The sequence below is a fragment of the Mandrillus leucophaeus genome, unplaced genomic scaffold, assembly GCF_000951045.1.
Source record: "Mandrillus leucophaeus isolate KB7577 unplaced genomic scaffold, Mleu.le_1.0 Scaffold70, whole genome shotgun sequence".
Taxonomy (NCBI): Eukaryota; Metazoa; Chordata; class Mammalia; order Primates; family Cercopithecidae; genus Mandrillus; species Mandrillus leucophaeus.
Genome location: NW_012107586.1, coordinates 3,598,351 through 3,616,586, shown reverse-complemented (window position 1 = coordinate 3,616,586; position 18,236 = coordinate 3,598,351). Strand labels below are relative to the sequence as shown.

Genomic DNA, 18,236 nt, shown 5'->3' with positions numbered 1-18,236 from the left:
TTTCTTTTGGCTCACCCCCTTGGGGGCTCTTTTCCTTCTAACTAATCTTGCTGATGCTTCTGCCTGCCCCCATAGAACAAGGCAGGAAAGAACAAGAATGCTCCATTCAGATTGTTTTAAGCAGCTCTAAACAAAGACTCAAGAAGAGCAGGTAGCTGAGTAAAGCACTTCAAACAGGATGTCACAGCAAGGCCTGAGAAGCCCTTGTGGTTTTGCTTCTCTTAAAACTTGAGTTTCTCACCTTTTCTTTGAGACTACAGTGTTTGAGACCCTTTTGCTTGGTTTGCTGGAGAGAGGCCACACATTGTTTGTGTCTGAGCAAATTGTGGTTCTCCCATTATCTGGCTATCCCCAGAAAAATCTCACTCTCTCAACTCTATTCCCTCTCCCAGGGGATGTGGTCTCTGGCACCGAGTCCCTCTTCAAGACCCATATGTGTCCAGAGTGTAAGCGCTGCTTTAAGAAGCGGACCCATCTGGTGGAACACCTTCATCTCCACTTCCCAGACCCCAGTCTCCAGTGCCCCAACTGCCAGAAGTTCTTCACCAGTAAGAGCAAGCTCAAGACCCATCTGCTGCGGGAGCTGGGTGAAAAGGCCCACCACTGCCCACTGTGCCACTACAGTGCAGTGGAGAGGAATGCACTCAACCGCCACATGGCCAGCATGCATGAAGATATTTCCAACTTCTACTCAGACACCTATGCCTGTCCTGTCTGCCGTGAGGAATTCCGCCTCAGCCAGGCCCTCAAGGAGCACCTCAAGAGCCACACGGCAGCAGCCGCGGCAGAGCCGGTACCCCTTCGCTGCTTTCAGGAGGGCTGCAGCTATGCAGCACCCGACCGCAAGGCCTTCATTAAGCACCTGAAGGAGACCCATGGGGTGCGGGCTGTGGAGTGCCGCCATCACTCATGTCCCATGCTCTTTGCCACAGCCGAAGCCATGGAGGCCCACCACAAGAGCCACTACGCCTTCCACTGCCCCCACTGTGACTTTGCTTGTTCCAATAAGCACCTATTCCGTAAACACAAGAAGCAGGGCCACCCTGGCAGTGAAGAGCTGCGCTGCACCTTCTGCCCCTTTGCCACCTTCAACCCAGTGGCTTACCAGGATCATGTAGGCAAGATGCATGCTCATGAAAAGATCCACCAGTGTCCTGAGTGCAGCTTTGCCACTGCCCACAAGAGGGTGCTCATCCGACACATGCTTCTACATACCGGTAGGATGGTTTCCATCTTTACAATAATGTTGTAATAATGATGGTGGTGATAATGGCTACAAAGGGCCTTGCATACATTTTCTCATTTGACCCAAAATTCCTAGAGATAGATCTAGTATTCCAGGTTTACAAATGAGCCTTGAGTGTCACTTAGCTAGTAAACTAGTAGAGCTAGGATTTGAATCCATGCCGTCTGATTCCAGAGCCTGTGCTCTAACCACTGTGGTGCTGTGCCTCTTAAGCCCCTGTCCAGTTCTGCCCACCCCTAGTCAGGCTTGAGTGGGTTAACATCAAGCCTGAAGAAACCCAAACTAGGACAAATTACCTTACGTTGCAATTCATGTTTTGGGATGTGCTAAGAGACAGGGGCGAGGGGACTGAACCGTCCACATGCATATGGCCTTCTATAGCTTGGGTGTCCATGATACCGAACAAGATCACCTCCAGTGACCTGGAAGTTGCAGATGTTTAACTGGCACTCGTAACTGTCTTCCAGCATTCTTGATGCTTTAGGTAACAACCAAACCAAGCTTCCTGCTACAGCATCATCCCATTTGTGATCTCTATGTTAACATCAGTGGATTGACAGGACATTTTTAGAATTTTCATCAAAGACACTGGTTTGGGAGAAAAAATATTAGGTAGCCTGGGACAAAGCCATTATTCTCATTGAACTCGTTCCTGTACATGCTTTAGTCACAGAATCTCATGTTTCTGAGGTCTTTCCAAGAGGTTTAATCTTGTAAGTAAGGCAGGTAAAGATGAGAAAAGAGACAAACTCTGAGACCTACTTTAAGACGACACAGATAGTGTTAGAACTCTGCAGAGTACCATGTTGCCAGCCTTTCACCGTAGGGAATGGGGCTGGGTGAGTGGGCAGGGACAACAAGGAGGGGTCCTGAAGGAACCTGGCCCAGCCTGTCAGTGCCAGGTCTTGACCATCAACATGAACAGCTCACCTTTGAGTTCTCACTGAGTTTCACTGACAACTTTGGAACATCTCATATAATCTTTATACCAACCTTTTGGAGACAAAGAAACAGACTGCTCGAAGCCACATGGTAGTCAGCTAGGATTTAAACTACCACTTAATGGCTCTATGATTTCTCTGTGCCTCAGTTTCCCTATCTGTAAAATGAGGGTGATAATAGCACCTGCCTCTTAAGGATATTCTGAAAATCTGCGGAGAGGCGGCGTTTTTTTTTTTGTTTTGTTTTGTTTTTTTGAGAGTACAGTAGTAGCCTAATCTCGGCTCACTACAAGCTCCGCCTCCCGGGTTCCCTCCATTCTCCTGCCTCAGCCTCCCGAGTAGCTGGGACTACAGGCATCCGCCACCACGCCCAGCTAATTTTTTGTATTTTTAGTATAGACAGAGTTTCACCGCGTTAGCCAGGATGGTCTCGATCTCCTGACCTCGTGATCTGCCCGCCTCGGCCTCTCAAAATGCTGGGATTACAGGCGTGAGCTACCGTGCTCAGCCGAGAGGAGGCATTTTTTTACAAAGTGCTCAGAAGAGTGCTATTCACATAGTAAGAACTTTGTTCATGTTGGCTGTTAATATTTTTATTACTATGTTGGACTTCAGATCAGAATTCTTGACCATTCTGTTCTGTTGTCTCATTTATTTTTCCTTTTCTGGAAAACAAAAGAATTAGGCTAAGTAGAGCAGTTGACCATAGTGACAGCAAACTGTAAAACAAATCAAGAGTGGACTTTAAGCTAGTTTTGAAAAGCTTGGGCTGGGCACGGTGGCTCATGCCTGTAATCCCAACACTTTACAAGGCCAAGGTGGGCGGATGACCTAAGGTCAGGAGTTCGAGAACAGCCTGGCTAACATGGTGAAACCCTGTCTCTACTAAAAATACAAAAAATTTAGCTAGGCATGGTGGCGGGCGCCTATAATCCCAGCTACTCGGGAGGCTGAGACACAAGAATCGCTTGAGCCCGGGCAGCTGAGCTTGGCAGTGAGCTGAGGTCACGTCACTGTACTCCAACCTTGGCGACAGAGTGAGACTCTGTCTCAATTAAAAAAACAGAAAGAAAAAAAAAGAAAAGAAAAGCTTGGTCTTTACTTTCTTCCCATCTTCATTGGTGTGAAAGTTGGGGGAGTAGTTACCTGAGAGGGCTGTGAAGCAGCCTTCATTATTGTGAGGTTTTCACCGTTGCAGGTAGCATATGAAGCTGTTGTTCCTCACTGGCATCAGGGCAGCCTTGCTGGAAGAAATGGTCTGTCCACTTGCTCTGTGTCTGACCTGTGTTCTCTCCCCTCATCCTCATCCCCCATATAAGGTGAGAAGCCTCACAAGTGTGAGCTGTGTGACTTCACATGTCGAGATGTGAGCTACCTATCGAAGCACATGCTGACCCACTCCAACACCAAGGATTACATGTGCACTGAATGTGGCTATGTCACCAAGTGGAAGCACTACCTCCGTGTGCACATGCGAAAACATACAGGGGACCTCAGGTACAACAACACACACGTAGGCCTCCGTCCCAATCCCAAGAACCTTATGCCAAGCTAGCTTCCTCTTGGATCTAACTTCTGGCCCTGTTGCTTTCTCCAATCCCTGGAGAGTCTCCTCCTAAGGCCGGGTGCAGTGACTCACACCTGTAATCCCAGCACTTTGAGAGGCCGGGGCGGGCAAATTACTTGAACTTGGGAGTTCAAGGCCATCTGGGCAACACCCCATCTCTACTAAAACTACAAAAATTAGCTGGACATGGTAGCAGACACCTGTAATGCCAGCTTCTTGGGAGGCTGAAGCACTGGAATTGCTTGAGCCAGGAGGAGGAGGTTGCAATGAGCCGAGATTGCACCACCGTACTCCAGCCTGGGTGACAGAGTAAGACTGTGTTTCAAAAAAGAAAAGGAAAGAAAAAAGAGAGTCTTTTCATAACACCCTTCTCTGTTCCCACTGTCTCAACTGCATTGCCTACAGCTGGCCCCTGTGACTGTGGCTCAGTCACATGGCGAGCAGTCTCTGGGCTCTGGGAAGGGAGTATAGACCTACAGTATAGGCCTAGAGGCTAAGGTGTACTTGAGTTCTCAGAGTTTGTCCCTGGGAAAGTGAATAGACTCTATATTCATGCCCCAGTCTTGGCCACTTCCAAATCCAGCAAGTTCTCTGACCTGTGGCACAGCTGGCTAAGGGGTTTCTAGAGCTGTCATGCTTATGTGGGAGAAGGGAAACGAGGCACAGAAACCTGCCCTGTGGAGTTGTAGCCACGTCAGCTCCTTGGAAGGGTACAGTGGGTCATGCTGATTCATGATTATTTTAGGAAGGCAGTACAGAGTAGGGCTTAGAACACAGGCCCTGAAGCTAGGCTGTCTCTGCTCCTGGCTTCCTTTGTAACCAACCTTAGGCAAGTTATTAACATCTGTGATTTAGTTTTTCTCCCGTGGACAATAGAGATACCAGTTTCATAGGGTAGTGAAAAGGAGGGTTATATCAGGTGACACATGTACAATACTGAGCGTGGAGCCTGGCCCACAGTAAGTATTTACTGAGTGATTCTTAGTTGTTGTGATTAATTATTGTGATTGCCTCCCCCTTTCTCTCCTCGCCAGGTATCAGTGCAACCAGTGCTCCTATCGCTGCCACCGGGCTGATCAGCTGAGCAGCCACAAGCTGCGGCATCAGGGCAAGTCTCTGATGTGTGAGGTGTGTGCCTTCGCCTGCAAGCGGAAGTATGAGCTGCAGAAGCACATGGCTTCCCAGCACCACCCTGGCACACCGGCCCCGCTCTACCCTTGTCACTACTGCAGTTACCAGAGCCGCCACAAGCAGGCTCTGCTGAGCCATGAGAACTGCAAGCATACCCGCCTCCGTGAGTTCCACTGTGCCCTCTGTGACTACCGCACCTTCAGCAACACCACACTCTTGTTCCACAAACGCAAGGCCCATGGCTATGTGCCTGGAGACCAGGCCTGGCAGCTCCGCTATGCGAGCCAGGAGCCAGAAGGGGCCATGCAGGGCCCGACACCCCCACCAGATTCAGAGCCCTCAAGCCAGCTGTCTGCCCAGTCCAAGGGGCCAGGTCACGAACCTGGGACTGTGGTGGACCCCAGCTTGGACCAGGCCCTGCCAGAGACAAGTGAGGAGGTCAACACTGGAAGACAGGAGGGCAGTGAGGCTCCCCATGGGGTTGACCTGGTTGGCAGTTCCAGCCCAGCAGAGGTGGAAGAGGGCAGCTGCACACTACACCTAGAGGCCCTGGGAGTAGAGCTGGAGTCTGTGACTGAGCCACCCCTTGAGGAGGTCACTGAAACAGCCCCTATGGAGTTCAGGCCCCTGGGACTGGAAGGGCCAGAGCTATCTAACTTTGAAGGTATTGGGACTTCTGACTTGGGTGCCGAAGAAAATCCCCTTCTGGAAAAGCTAGCATCTGAGCCCTCCACAAATCCATCCTTAGAGGAGGCCCCTAACAACTGGGTAGGAACCTTCAAGGCAACTCCACCTGCTGAGACAGCACCCTTGCCCCCGTTACCTGAGTCAGAGTCGTTACTCAAGGCTCTAAGGAGACAGGATAAAGAACAAGCAGAGGCATTGGTGCTAGAGGGGCGGGTGCAGATGGTAGTGATCCAGGGAGAGGGGCGAGCCTTCCGCTGCCCCCACTGCCCTTTTATCACTCGCCGGGAGAAGGCCCTGAATCTGCACTCCAGGACTGGGTGCCAGGGCCGCCGAGAGCCCCTGCTGTGCCCTGAGTGTGGGGCTAGCTTCAAGCAACAGCGTGGCCTCAGCACCCACCTGCTGAAGAAGTGCCCTGTTCTGCTCAGAAAGAACAAGGGCTTGCCCAGACCAGATTCACCCATACCTCTGCAACCTGTGCTCCCGGGTACCCAGGCCTCAGAGGACACACAAGGTGGGAAGCCCCCACCTGCACCACTAGAAGCAGAGCTACTGCTTCCGAAAGATGTTCCTTTGGAGCTTCCCAAGGAGCCAGAAGAAACAGAAGAGCCTCTTGCCACAGTCTCTGGTTCCCCAGTCCCTCCTGCAGGAAACTCCTTGCCCAGAGAGGCCCCTAAGAAGCACTGCTTTGACCCAGTCCCTGCTGCAGGAAACTCCTCGCCCACAGAGGCCCCGAAGAAACACCGCTTTGAGCAGGGCAAGTTTCACTGCAACTCCTGCCCATTCCTTTGTTCCCGGCTCTCCTCTATTACCTCTCACGTGACTGAAGGCTGCAGGGGAGGACGTAGTGGGGGAGGAAAACGAGGGACCTCCCAGACCCAGCTTGTGTCCCCATTGAGCAATGAGGACTCTGCTCCCCTGAAGAATAGGAGTACAGAGTCCAGATCTGGTGATGGGGATACAGTTCTGGTTCAAAAGCAGAAGGGGGCTCGCTTCACCTGCCCCACATGTCCCTTTAGCTGCCAGCAGGAACGGGCTCTGAGGACTCACCAGACACGGGGCTGCCCCCTTGAGGAGTCTGGAGAGCTGCACTGCAGCCTCTGCCCATTCACTGCTCCTGCTGCCTCTGCCTTGAGGCTCCACCAGAAGCGGAGGCACCCCACTGTGGCCCCAGCCCGTGGGCCCCGGCCCCATCTGCAGTGTGGGGACTGTGGCTTCACCTGTAAACAGAGCCGTTGCATGCAGCAGCACCGGCGGCTCAAGCACGAGGGGGTGAAGCCTCATCAGTGCCCCTTCTGTGACTTTTCCACCACCAGACGGTACCGGTTAGAGGCTCACCAGTCCCGACATACAGGCATTGGCCGCATCCCCTGCAGCTCTTGCCCCCAGACATTTGGTACCAACTCGAAACTGCGCTTGCACCGGCTAAGGGTACATGACAAAACACCCACCCACTTCTGTCCACTTTGTGACTATAGTGGCTACCTTCGCCATGACATTACTCGTCATGTCAACAGCTGCCACCAAGGCACCCCAGCCTTTGCCTGCTCCCAGTGTGAAGCCCAGTTCAGCTCAGAGACAGCACTTAAGCAGCATGCTCTGCGCCGACACCCTGAGCCTGCACAGCCTGTCCTTGGCTCTCCTGCAGAGACCACTGAGGGCCCCCTGCACTGTTCCCGCTGTGGGTTGCTATGCCCCAGCCTTGCCAGCTTACGAGGACACACCCGTAAACAGCACCCACGGCTTGAGTGTGGGGCCTGCCAGGAGGCCTTCCCTAGCCGACTGGCTCTGGATGAGCACCGGAGACAGCAGCATTTCAGCCACCGCTGTCAGCTCTGTGACTTTGCTGCCCGGGAGCGGGTGGGCCTGGTGAAGCACTACCTGGAACAGCATGAGGAGACTTCAGCAGCTGTGACAGCCTCAGATGGGGATGGGGATGCTGGCCAGCCCCCTCTGCACTGCCCCTTTTGTGACTTCACGTGCCGCCATCAGCTGGTACTAGATCACCATGTGAAAGGGCATGGGGGCACTCGTCTCTACAAGTGCACCGATTGTGCTTACAGCACCAAGAACCGGCAGAAGATCACCTGGCACAGCCGCATCCACACTGGGGAAAAGCCTTACCACTGTCACCTGTGCCCTTATGCCTGTGCTGATCCCTCTCGCCTCAAGGTAATGTCAGAGGATATGGGGCAGGAAGTGGAAGGAGTACAGGCTCTGGAGTTACACTGCCTGGGTTCTGTAAAGCTGATGCCTCCAGATATTAGCTCTGTGACTTTGGGAAAGTTCCTTTACCAAGCCCCAGATTATTCATCTGTTAAAAAGGAGATAATACCAACTTCATAGGGTTGTTGTAAAGATAAAGTTCCATATTGTGGCTCACACCTGTAATCTCAACACTTTGAGATACGAAGGTAGGAGGATCGCTTGAAGACAGGAGTTGAAGGCCACTCGGCAGCAAATTGAGATCCCATTACAAAAAAAGTTTTTTTAATTAGCTAGGCATGGTGGTATATACCTGTAGTCCCAGTTACTCAGGAGGCTGAGGTGGGAGGATTTCTTGAGCCTAGGAATTTGAGGCTGCAGTGAGCTATGATCATGCCACTGCACCCCAGCCTGGGTAACAGAGCAACAGACCCCATTTTAAAAATTGGGGCTAGGCGCGGTGGCGCATGCCTGTAATTCCAGCACTTTGGGAGGCCGAGGTGGGCGGATCGCGAGGTCAGGAGATCAAGACCATCCTGACTAACACTATGAAACCCCGTCTCTACTAAAAATACAAAAAATTAGCAGGGCAGGTGCCTGTAGTCCCAGCTACTCGGGAGGCTGAGGCAGGAGAATGGTGTGAACCCAGGAGGCAGAGCTTGCAGTGAGCCGAGATCATGCCATTGCACTCCAGCCTGGGCGACAGAGCGAGACTCTGTCTCAAAAATAAATAAGTAAATAAAAATTTATTGGCCAGGTGCAGTGGCTCATGCCTGTAATCCCAGCACTTTGGGAGGCCAAGGCCAGAGGATTACTTGAGCCCAGGAGTTTGAGACCAACCAGGGCAACATGTGGAGACTCTGTCTTTATAAAAATAAATTTTTTTAATTAGCTGGACCTTGTGGCACATGCTTGTAGTCCCAGCTACTTGGGAGGCTGAGGTGGGAGGATCGATTTAGCCCAGGACGTTAAGGCTGCAGAGAGCTGTGACCATGCCAGTTCACTCCAGCCTGGGCAATAGAGTGAGACCCTGTCTCTTAAAAAAAAAAAAAAAAATTCCTAGCAAGAAACTGAAGATTAAGAAAAATGAAGTTCCATAATGTCTGCTTGCCGTATGATAAAGGCATAGAATAGGGTAAGAACAATCTAGATAATAACAGCTAACATTTATTGAGTACTTACTATATTTCTAGCACTATAATTCTAATCATTTCAAAAATATGAGATATAGATACTTTATTCCCCATTTTATAAATTAGTAGTCCGAGAATTAGAGATTAAACCATCTGGGACATAGCTAGTAAGTGACAGAGCTAAGGCAAACCTAGGATACCAAACTGACAAAACTCAGGGACCTGGTTGATAAGCGGCCTATGGACAGGATGGGAGCAGGGAACAGGGTTATCTGCCAACAGTTTCTCTGCCTATTTACCCCTACTTCTACACCCAGTGAGTACCAAAGGGTACACATTTTCTACTTTTTGCTCTTGCCTCTTCCAGTACCACATGCGGATCCACAAGGAGGAACGGAAGTACCTGTGCCCTGAGTGTGGCTATAAGTGCAAGTGGGTCAACCAGCTCAAATACCACATGACCAAGCACACAGGTGAGTCCGTGTGGTTTCACAGGCCTGAAGGGTTCCCTTGTTCCCTGGCAAACCTCACCTCACCAAGGTTGGTCCTTGTTCCAATTCAGGGCCAACATCAATTTTCACATTGGGAGTAGAGGGTAGGCTGGGGTTGTATGTGCCAGAATGGCTCCCCAACCCACTGAAGACCTGTCAGAATCAGAAGGGTAAACCTGAGAACCTGTGCATATGTAATTTCCAAAAGCTTCCCAGGTGACTGTGTTACAAGGTCAGTCATTTTTCCCCTCGTGAGAACCCCCAACTCAAACTTGGGTGACTGAGGGCAGATTTGCCTGGCTCTTATACAGACATGACAGAACTGTCATGAGTTAAAAAGGAGAAAGTAGAGGGGTCTCCTGTTCCAGTCTGTCCTTTTCTTCTCCTGGGTATGGATGGAATCCACAAACTCGGTTCTTGAAAGCACACAATCATGTGCCTGTGCTTACTGCATCTGATCTTCCCTGTGTGGAGGAATTGATTAGGAGCATTTCAAGGCCCTCTGCTTTTGTGAATGCCACTTCTTTCACCTCTACCTCTTCCCTCCTAAGTATTTCTTTTTCTTTTTTTTTTTTTTTCTTTTTTTTTTGAGACGGAGTCTCACTCTGTTGCCCAGCCTGGAGTGCAGTGGCACAGTCTCAGCTCACTGCAAGCTCTGCCTCCCAGGTTCACACCATTCTCCTGCCTCAGCCTCCCGAGTAGCTGGGACTACAGGCACCTGCCGCCATGCCCAGTTAATTTTTTGTATTTTTAGTAGAGACGGGACGGGGGTTTCACCATATTAGCCAGAATGGTCTCAATCTCCTGACCTCATGATCCGCCCGCCTCGGCCTCCCAAAGTGCTGGGATTACAGGCGTGAGCCACCGTGCCTGGCCCCTCCTAAGTATTTCTTTTACTTTTTTTTTTTTTTTTTTTTTCCGTGACAGGGTCTTGCTCTGTTGCCCATGCTGGAGTGCAGTGGTGCAGTCATAGCTCACTACAACCTCAAACTCCTGGGTACACATGATCTTCTTGCCTTAGCCTCCCAAGTAGCTGGGACTACCAAGTACACGCCACCACGCCCACCTAATTTTTTTGTAGAGACAGGGTCTCACTTTGTTGCCCAGGCTGGTCTTTGGCTTTTTGAGTTGAACAAGCAGTTGTGTTTAAATGAATTGACAAATTCCATGAGTACCCTGTGACCAAAAGAGGGTTATTTCCCATGTGGAAACCCTTCCATATTTGAATATTCATTACTGTCATGTAGCTAGTTGGTTAGAGGTCCAGTTAATCTTCAGCATCCATTGGGCACCCACAACATTGATTGCTGGGACTACAACATTGATTTCTTATTGAGGTACAAGGACTCTGTGTTGGAAAGGCACAGAAATGTCAGACAGGGCCGGGCGCAGTGGTCATGCCTATAATCCCAGCACTTTGGGAGGCCAAGGAGGGCAGATCACCGGAGGTCTAGAGTTCGAGACCAGCCTGGCCAACATGGTGAAACCCTGTCTCTACTAAAATACAAAATTAGCCAGGTGTGGTGCCACATGCCTGTTATTCCAGCTACTTGGGAGATTGAGGCAGGAGAATCACTTGAACTTGGGAGGCAGAGATTGTGAGCAGAGATTATGCCACTGCACTCCAGCCTGGGCAACAAGAGCGAAACTCCATCTCAAAAAAAAAAAAAAAGAAATGTCAAACAGGACTGGAGGACTGGAGCATTCCAAAGATATGGTCATTAGTCAACTTGCTGCTTGCATTCTTTATATCCACCGATCACAGTAACTCCATGGCCCACTGAACCTTGCTCCACCGCCTTTCAATGGTGATTTGTTCTCTGCCCTGTAGGACTGAAGCCATACCAGTGTCCCGAGTGTGAGTACTGCACCAATCGGGCTGATGCACTGCGTGTGCACCAGGAGACCCGGCATCGAGAAGCACGGGCTTTCATGTGTGAGCAGTGCGGCAAGGCCTTCAAGACGCGCTTCCTGCTGCGCACCCACCTTCGCAAGCACAGTGAGGCCAAACCCTATGTGTGCAACGTGTGCCACCGTGCTTTCCGCTGGGCTGCTGGCCTGCGCCATCATGCCCTCACCCACACCGACCGCCACCCCTTCTTTTGCCGCCTCTGCAACTACAAGGCCAAGCAAAAGTTCCAGGTGGTCAAGCACATACGCAGGCACCACCCTGACCAAGCCGACCCAAACCAGGGTGTGGGCAAAGACCCCACCACCCCCACAGTGCACCTGCATGATGTGCAGCTGGAGGATCCCAGCCCTCCTGCTCCTGCCACTCCCCACACTGGACCTGAGGGCTGAAAGCCTGCCCCACCTGAATAGGAAGAGGGTATGGTCTGAGATGTGCAGACTGGGATCAGCACTAACCTGAGGAGCCTAAGGAAGGACTGGCTTTTGGGGAGCAAGGGTGACTAGAACCCTCCTGGGACTCTGGCTATAGTACTTTGAAATTATCACCCATATAAAAGGGGGACATGGACTACAATGTTGATTTCTTATTGCTGTATATTGTGTTTTTAACCTGCGAGTTCCCGGTTTCTTCACCATCACTCCATCAAAGTCCCTGGCTATAAGATCTGGATTTTACCCACTCAATCTTCTCTTTCCTTCTTACTGTGTCAAGTCCTATTTTCTTTCAGAATCTTCTAAAAACAATTGTATCTAACCGCATGTGCTGTTGTGCCTAATGCTCTATAAAGCATGTTAAACAGAAAGTGGTTACTACATTATAGATTTACCCAAATCCCTGTCTTAACATTTCCAAGCTGTCATCTTGATCAACTCTGTCCCCTCTCAGACCTCTGCCTCCCTTTTGTCTCCTTCCATCTTCACTCAGTATTGATTCTGAAACAGGCCTAGGTCTGCCTTCTCTCTGTCCTTGAGCTGTCTTGACCCTTGGCCAGCTCCCTACTTCAAGCTCCTTTGTCTACCTGTATCTATAAAGGGAGGATTGCTACCCACTAAGCCTTCTCCTAGAAGCAACTTTAGCTCATCATCAATCCTCAGACTGGCTCAGCACCTGCAGTAAGGTGTTAAAGTGCAAGGATACTATGGAAAGGCAGATGACTAGAGAAGAAAATCTCCAATTCAGAATTCTGTAACTGCCTCACAGTATAATTCTGTAGTGCCTTACTATATAATTGATCATCTAAACTGGGACACACTGGGAAAACTTAAAGAGGGTACTATTAATAATTATGCTGGGACAACAGACATAAACCAGGATGGTTCCAGCCAGAATCTTCAGGAAGGCTGGGACCACATAATCTTTTGTCTTCTTTTGCCCTGATTCTTAAAAGCCATACTCTGTGTCCTTCCTATGTAGCACATGCAGGAGGTCTCCTGGGAACTTCTTTGTCTACCTTTTCCTTCTCTCACCTGACTACCCAGATGTTCCCACAACCCTTGTACCTCCCCTCCTTGCCCAACAATGACAGACCATATCGAAGCCAAATTGGAGAGATGTATTTATACCAGTGGGGCTAAGGAGGAAGCAGTCCAGTGGGGACTGTGAGTGCTGTGCAGTGTTCTCTTGAGAGTCGTACAGTCCTGGGGTCAAGTCTCTCCCTAATCTTGGCCAGGGAAGCCTTGAGCCTTGATTTATCCTTCCCTTGGCTTTGGGTTTTGAGGAAGTTGGGAGTGGAGGGGATGATGCTTCTTTAGGTTTCTCTGTTCCAAGCCCCTCTGAATTTCTAATTGCAATCTGCCCTCACACAGAGTTGATGGGAAAGATTAGTCATAGATGTTGGTATGGGATTGAGCCTACAGCAAGAGGAAGAAGGGAACTCCAGTATAGAGTACACAAAGGGAAAGGGCAGGAAAGATACCAAAGGCTTATGAAAACAAGGGAAGGAAAGAAAAGAGAAAAACGGTGGAAAATCAGGTCCCAGATTTGCTTGTTAGGAAGGATGAGGTAATTTTGTGCCTAGGAATGCACAATCCAAAGCTTGGTTTTCACCACTTCCATTTGTTCTCTAGAGCGTCCTTCCAGGTGTTTCGCACCATCTAAAGCCAGCACACCAACCCTTCCCGTGAAGTGCCCACCTCAGGACTCATCCCCCTCCAGACCTTCCCGAATGCAGATATACACAAAGATGGAAGCTGGGCAGAGGCTGATGCCATCTTTGGATAGCAGGTGAATGTGGCGGTAACCTGGAAGGGGCAGGAGGACAGCATTAAGAAGGCAGTCAGACCTGGGGTATTGGCCAGGGGTCAAAGGGGGCTGGCTCACCTTGTTGCATGCAGCTCCAAGGCAGGGTGTACTGACCAATAAAGTCATTTCGGGATTTCCAGTCATAATCCATTACCACAAAACGCAGCATGGCAAGTTCAGGCACCAGCACCCGGAAACACAGTGTCTGCCCCCAGTATGGATTAAAACCTGAGTTGGTGGATAGAAGGAAATGAAGAAGACATTATGACAGTCTTCTTGACTGGGTTGCTTTTCTTGTATTCTCATTTAATCTAGATGGCAATCAGCATTTTATAGGTGAGGAAGAAGGCTCAGAGTAAGCAAGTAATTTGCCCAGGTCACTGGAGCTTTTAAGTAAAGAGCTAGGATTCTTTGTACTGTTCCACACTGCCTCCCATGTAGGGACATGCAATAACAGAGACTATACTTAATGGAAGGCAGACTAGAAGGAAAACTAATCATGCTCCTACCCCTACTTCCCCAGCACTGCCAGTTTCTCACCATTGTTCTCCACATAGTTGGTCTCCTGCCGTGCTGTGTCTAGACGGACACCAAAGATCTGCACTTTCACCAGTGGATCCACAATGGACCCCTCTTTGGTCTTGTTGAGTTTGGGGAGTTGCTGACCACTGATCACCTGTAACGAGGGCTCTGGAATCTCACGAGTTCCTGCTCAGCCCAGCCCCACCTGACCCTACTCCCAATCCCAGGGGAGGAGAAGCTTTTTGGTTTGCAGAACATCCTCCATGGGTAATATATTTTTTTCTAGTATTCTATCTGCAATTTACAATGCATCCAAGGGCCGGGTGCAGTGGCTCACACCTGTAATCCTAACACTTCGGGAGACCAAGGTGGGTGGATCACTTGAAATCAGGAGACCAGCCTGGGCAACATGGTGAAACCCTATCTCTGCTAAAAATACAAAAATAAGCAAGGCATGGTGGCAGGCGCCCGTAGTCCCAACTACTCGGAGGGCTCAGATGGGAGAATCACTTGAACCGAGGAGGCGGAGGTTGCAGTCAGCCAAGATCATGCCACTGCACTCCGGCCTAGGCAGCAGAGCAAGACTCTGTCTCAGAAGAAAAAATAAATAAATAAAATAAAATGGATCCAGGTAGAAATTCAACAGTTTGAAAGTAGGCATGCTAATGACAGCAGCCTCTTTTTTTTTTTTTTTCAAAGAGACACGATGAGACTGTCGCCCAAGCTGGAATGCGGTGGGGCGGTCATCACTCACTACAACCTCTAACTCCTGGGCTCAAGTGACCCTCCAGGCTTAGTCTCCTAAGTAGCCAGGACTATAGTCATGTGCCAGGCTAATTTTTAAATTTTTTTAGAGATGGGGGTCTCACTGTTGTCCAGGCTGGTCTCAAACTCCTGGGCTCAAGCAATCCTCCTGCCTTGGCCTCCAAAGCACTGAGATTACAGGTGTAAGCTGTCGCTCCCAATCAGCCTCTTTTATAGCACTTCCTGTGTACCAGGAGTTGTAAGAACTTCATATTAACAGCTATACTCCTTATAACCCTGTCAGGCAGGTGGTAGTGTTACCCCCATTTTGCAGGTGAGCAGACTGAGGTATGGAGAGGTTAAGGAACTTGCCCAGCATTACCCAATTAGGAAGTTGTGGTTTGAAGCTAGGCAGCTGGCTCCAAAAGCTAAAACTAGACAGTTAATATTCCTGTCAGGCCTAGCCACCTCTTCCCTCACTTCTATCCCAGTTATCTCAGTTTCTTCCCAACAGCTTATTTCCGTTGTACCTGGATTAAGAGAGTCTGGGCCTTGAAAGGGCTGATGGGTCTCTCGGGGTGGAAGGAACTTTGGTTATCACGCAGGAAGTCTGGCTTCAGCACATAGCCACAGCCACCATTCTGGCGGAAATGCCCATCACAGATGTCCATTTCAAGCCCTGCAGTCTGCATATTCATGGCCACTGAGGGCCCCAGGAGAAAAGAAGAGCAAGATTCACCATGGAGGCCTTCCAGCCCCTCTTTCAGGGAGTTAAGAAGATAGGTATTGGGTGCACGGTACCTGCTGGTAATACCTCCACTGATAGCACTTCTCAGCCTAGTGATTTTCTTGAGCATTCCCCAACCCTACTGTCACTAGAGAACTTATTTCCCACCTGCTGCTCCTCCACTCCCTCTTCCCAGTTCCTGCTGCCGCCTCACCCATCTGGCAGCCTGCATTCCAGAGTTCCTGGGGGTTGTAGTTGGAAGAGTCTGTCCTCAGGCCGCTGGGATACACACGGCTTAACTGCCAAGTATTGTGCTGCACAAACTCATTGCCTGTAAAAGGGTATAGAGAGGGAGATGGAAAGTGGGGTGGAATCTCCCACTTCCCTAGTCCCAAGGACCCTGCCTACCCTTCACCCTTCTCTCCAGCATCTGAAGCTGGCTCCAGAAAGTTTCACTATGCCTCTCTATTCTGTTCCATCCAGACCATCTTCCCCAGCTTTCCTGCCCCTAGACCCTTGAGCCACTATTCATAACTCCTCTACCCATGCCTGTTCTGAGGAGTTTCTGAACTCCTTCATCCCTCCTTAGATACCTTGTCTTTTTTCTTGGGACTTACCTGCCAGTCCTTCGGGCCTGAACCTATCCATCCCACTTCCCTCCCCATCCCTCCATTTTGGTCCTGACCAGCCTCCTTGATGAGGCGCTTGGCCTTGGTTTCAGAGAAAGATGATATCTCATAGAAGTGGTAGTGCTTCTTTGAATGTGTGAAGCTGCGGAATGAGACAGACTTCAAGTAGATAACCAGGGAAGAGAGGGCTGGACACAAGATGGTCTTGGATTTCTGGAAAAGGTGGAAAAGAAGATGGAATTGAACCCTCAGCAGTCTGAGAGAGAAGAAGCTAATGGCCGTCCAACCTAAACCTCTGCCCACTGCCTCCCCAGTGTATTCTCCCTCCTGCCTCACCTGCTGGGACAAGAGAAGGGACCCAGGCTTGGAAATAGGAGCCTGGGCCACAATCTGACAACAGATAGACGGACAAAACAGCGGACACGTCACAACCTGGGGGTGGGAATGGGAATAAAGGCGGTCTGCATGTACTGCTGGGATCAGTGTCAGCCTCTGGGCTTGTGTTTGCTCTATGTTACATCCTGGGTAAGAGGTTTTAAATTTATTATTATTTTTAAACAGAGAGGCATTATCCTCCCTCCCTCTCATTTAAAACAAAGGAACAATAATCTTTGGTCAAAATGTACATGAATCCAGACAGATATGTCAAGGTATGCAAATGGTCACGGAAGTCACACCTGGAAGGATGTGAGAGTCCCAGAGTTATATCTTTGGATTTGTCTCCTGAATTCCCATTTCCATCCCCGGACATGGCAGCAGGTTAGACACCACAGCCCCAGAAAGCACAGGATAAGCTAGGAGTCAGTCGGCTGAGTGAGCCACACAAATGCACAAGAGAGAGAAAGGCAGACTTCAAACCAGGATTTTGGAGGCCCCACCAATGGCATCCCTTCTCCCTGTGCCTCCCTTCCCCACAGGGAGATGGACCACTGTAGCATAGCCTTCTCAGAGCCTTCAGCCTCCCCACCTCAAAGCGCTCTCCTTCCTGCTCTGGCTACTGCTGGTCCTTCCTAAAACCCTTTCCAAGAAGCTTTCTCTGTGCCCACTTTGGTTGAGGTCACAGCAATCACTCCAGTAACCCCTACTTACCCAATATAATAATGTTACACATACAGACACACACATCCCCTCATCACTGGTTTTCAAGCTGGCCTTTAAGAAAACCAAGAAGTACAAAAATGTCTTAAGAGTCACTAGGGCACCCAGGAGAAAGCCAAATGGGTGCTTCAACTAGGATGGTTCTGCATTTATCTATTTTGTATAAGATTTCATTAATAAAAAAAATTAAAAGATTGTGTGGCCCAAAGAAGTTGGAAAGCCACTGCAACATACCTGTATAGGGCAGTATATAATATATGTTGATGCCATACATGCCTTCTTAAATCTCCTTCATTGGGAGGAAGGGTCATTGCTCCTTGGCCCTGCACCTTGCACGGCTCCAGTCTTCACGAACAGGCCCTCAGCTTGTGCAAGTTGACTAAATACCAAAGCAGAAAGACCACTCCTGGCTTACCTTCTTTTTGTCCTTAATCTGAAGGTTCTGCTCCTGGGGCTCAGGCTCAGACTCAGTCTCAAACTGGGACTCCAGCGCCAATTCTGACTCATGCTCACCCTCCAGCCCAGGCTCTACTTCCTCTTCCTCATATTCCAGGTCTTCCTCAAGTGTTAACTTCTTCCCCTTCACCAGGATCTTCCTCCGAAGCTCCTAGGGGACAAAAATGAAGGGGCCTGTCTACTTGTCTGCTCTCGGGTACTCCTGGGAATCATGCCAGCCTCATTGTTCTCAAAGGCAGAGGAAGTGAGTGAGTGGTCGGAAGTTCCTGAGGGAAGAGATCAGCTGCTTGATACATACAATTGGAATTCCCATATTGTTAAGCAAACTTTTAATATCTCTATCTATATGGAAAATAATATATGTGGCCTCCTGCCACACATTTGACACAGTAAATACTCCTTATAGATTAGAGATTTACATGTCAATATAAAGAACATAAGAATACCATAAGAGGCCGGGCGCGGTGGCTCAAGCCTGTAATCCCAGCACTTTGGGAGGCCGAGACGGG

General features: G+C 49.8%; 2 protein-coding genes across 2 annotated transcripts in view; one reads left to right on the top strand and one right to left on the bottom strand.

The window, feature by feature from the left end:
• Positions 1-12,112, top strand: part of ZNF142 (zinc finger protein 142) — a 22,374-nt gene extending 10,262 nt beyond the window's left edge. The window contains exons 7-11 of the mRNA XM_011964614.1: positions 356-1,217; positions 3,507-3,684; positions 4,789-7,741; positions 9,275-9,380; positions 11,230-12,112. Of these exons, the coding sequence (XP_011820004.1) occupies positions 356-1,217; positions 3,507-3,684; positions 4,789-7,741; positions 9,275-9,380; positions 11,230-11,699 (4,569 nt within the window). The 3' untranslated portion in view covers positions 11,700-12,112. The remainder of the gene's footprint in view (positions 1-355; positions 1,218-3,506; positions 3,685-4,788; positions 7,742-9,274; positions 9,381-11,229) is intronic.
• A 288-nt stretch (positions 12,113-12,400) lies between these two features.
• PLCD4 (phospholipase C, delta 4) overlaps positions 12,401-18,236 on the bottom strand; it is a 30,129-nt gene continuing 24,293 nt past the window's right edge. Inside the window, exons 10-16 of the mRNA XM_011964600.1 lie at positions 17,687-17,878; positions 16,230-16,386; positions 15,759-15,875; positions 15,348-15,520; positions 14,092-14,227; positions 13,630-13,779; positions 12,401-13,550 (exon numbers count right to left, since the gene is read on the bottom strand). Of these exons, the coding sequence (XP_011819990.1) occupies positions 13,444-13,550; positions 13,630-13,779; positions 14,092-14,227; positions 15,348-15,520; positions 15,759-15,875; positions 16,230-16,386; positions 17,687-17,878 (1,032 nt within the window). The 3' untranslated portion in view covers positions 12,401-13,443. The remainder of the gene's footprint in view (positions 13,551-13,629; positions 13,780-14,091; positions 14,228-15,347; positions 15,521-15,758; positions 15,876-16,229; positions 16,387-17,686; positions 17,879-18,236) is intronic.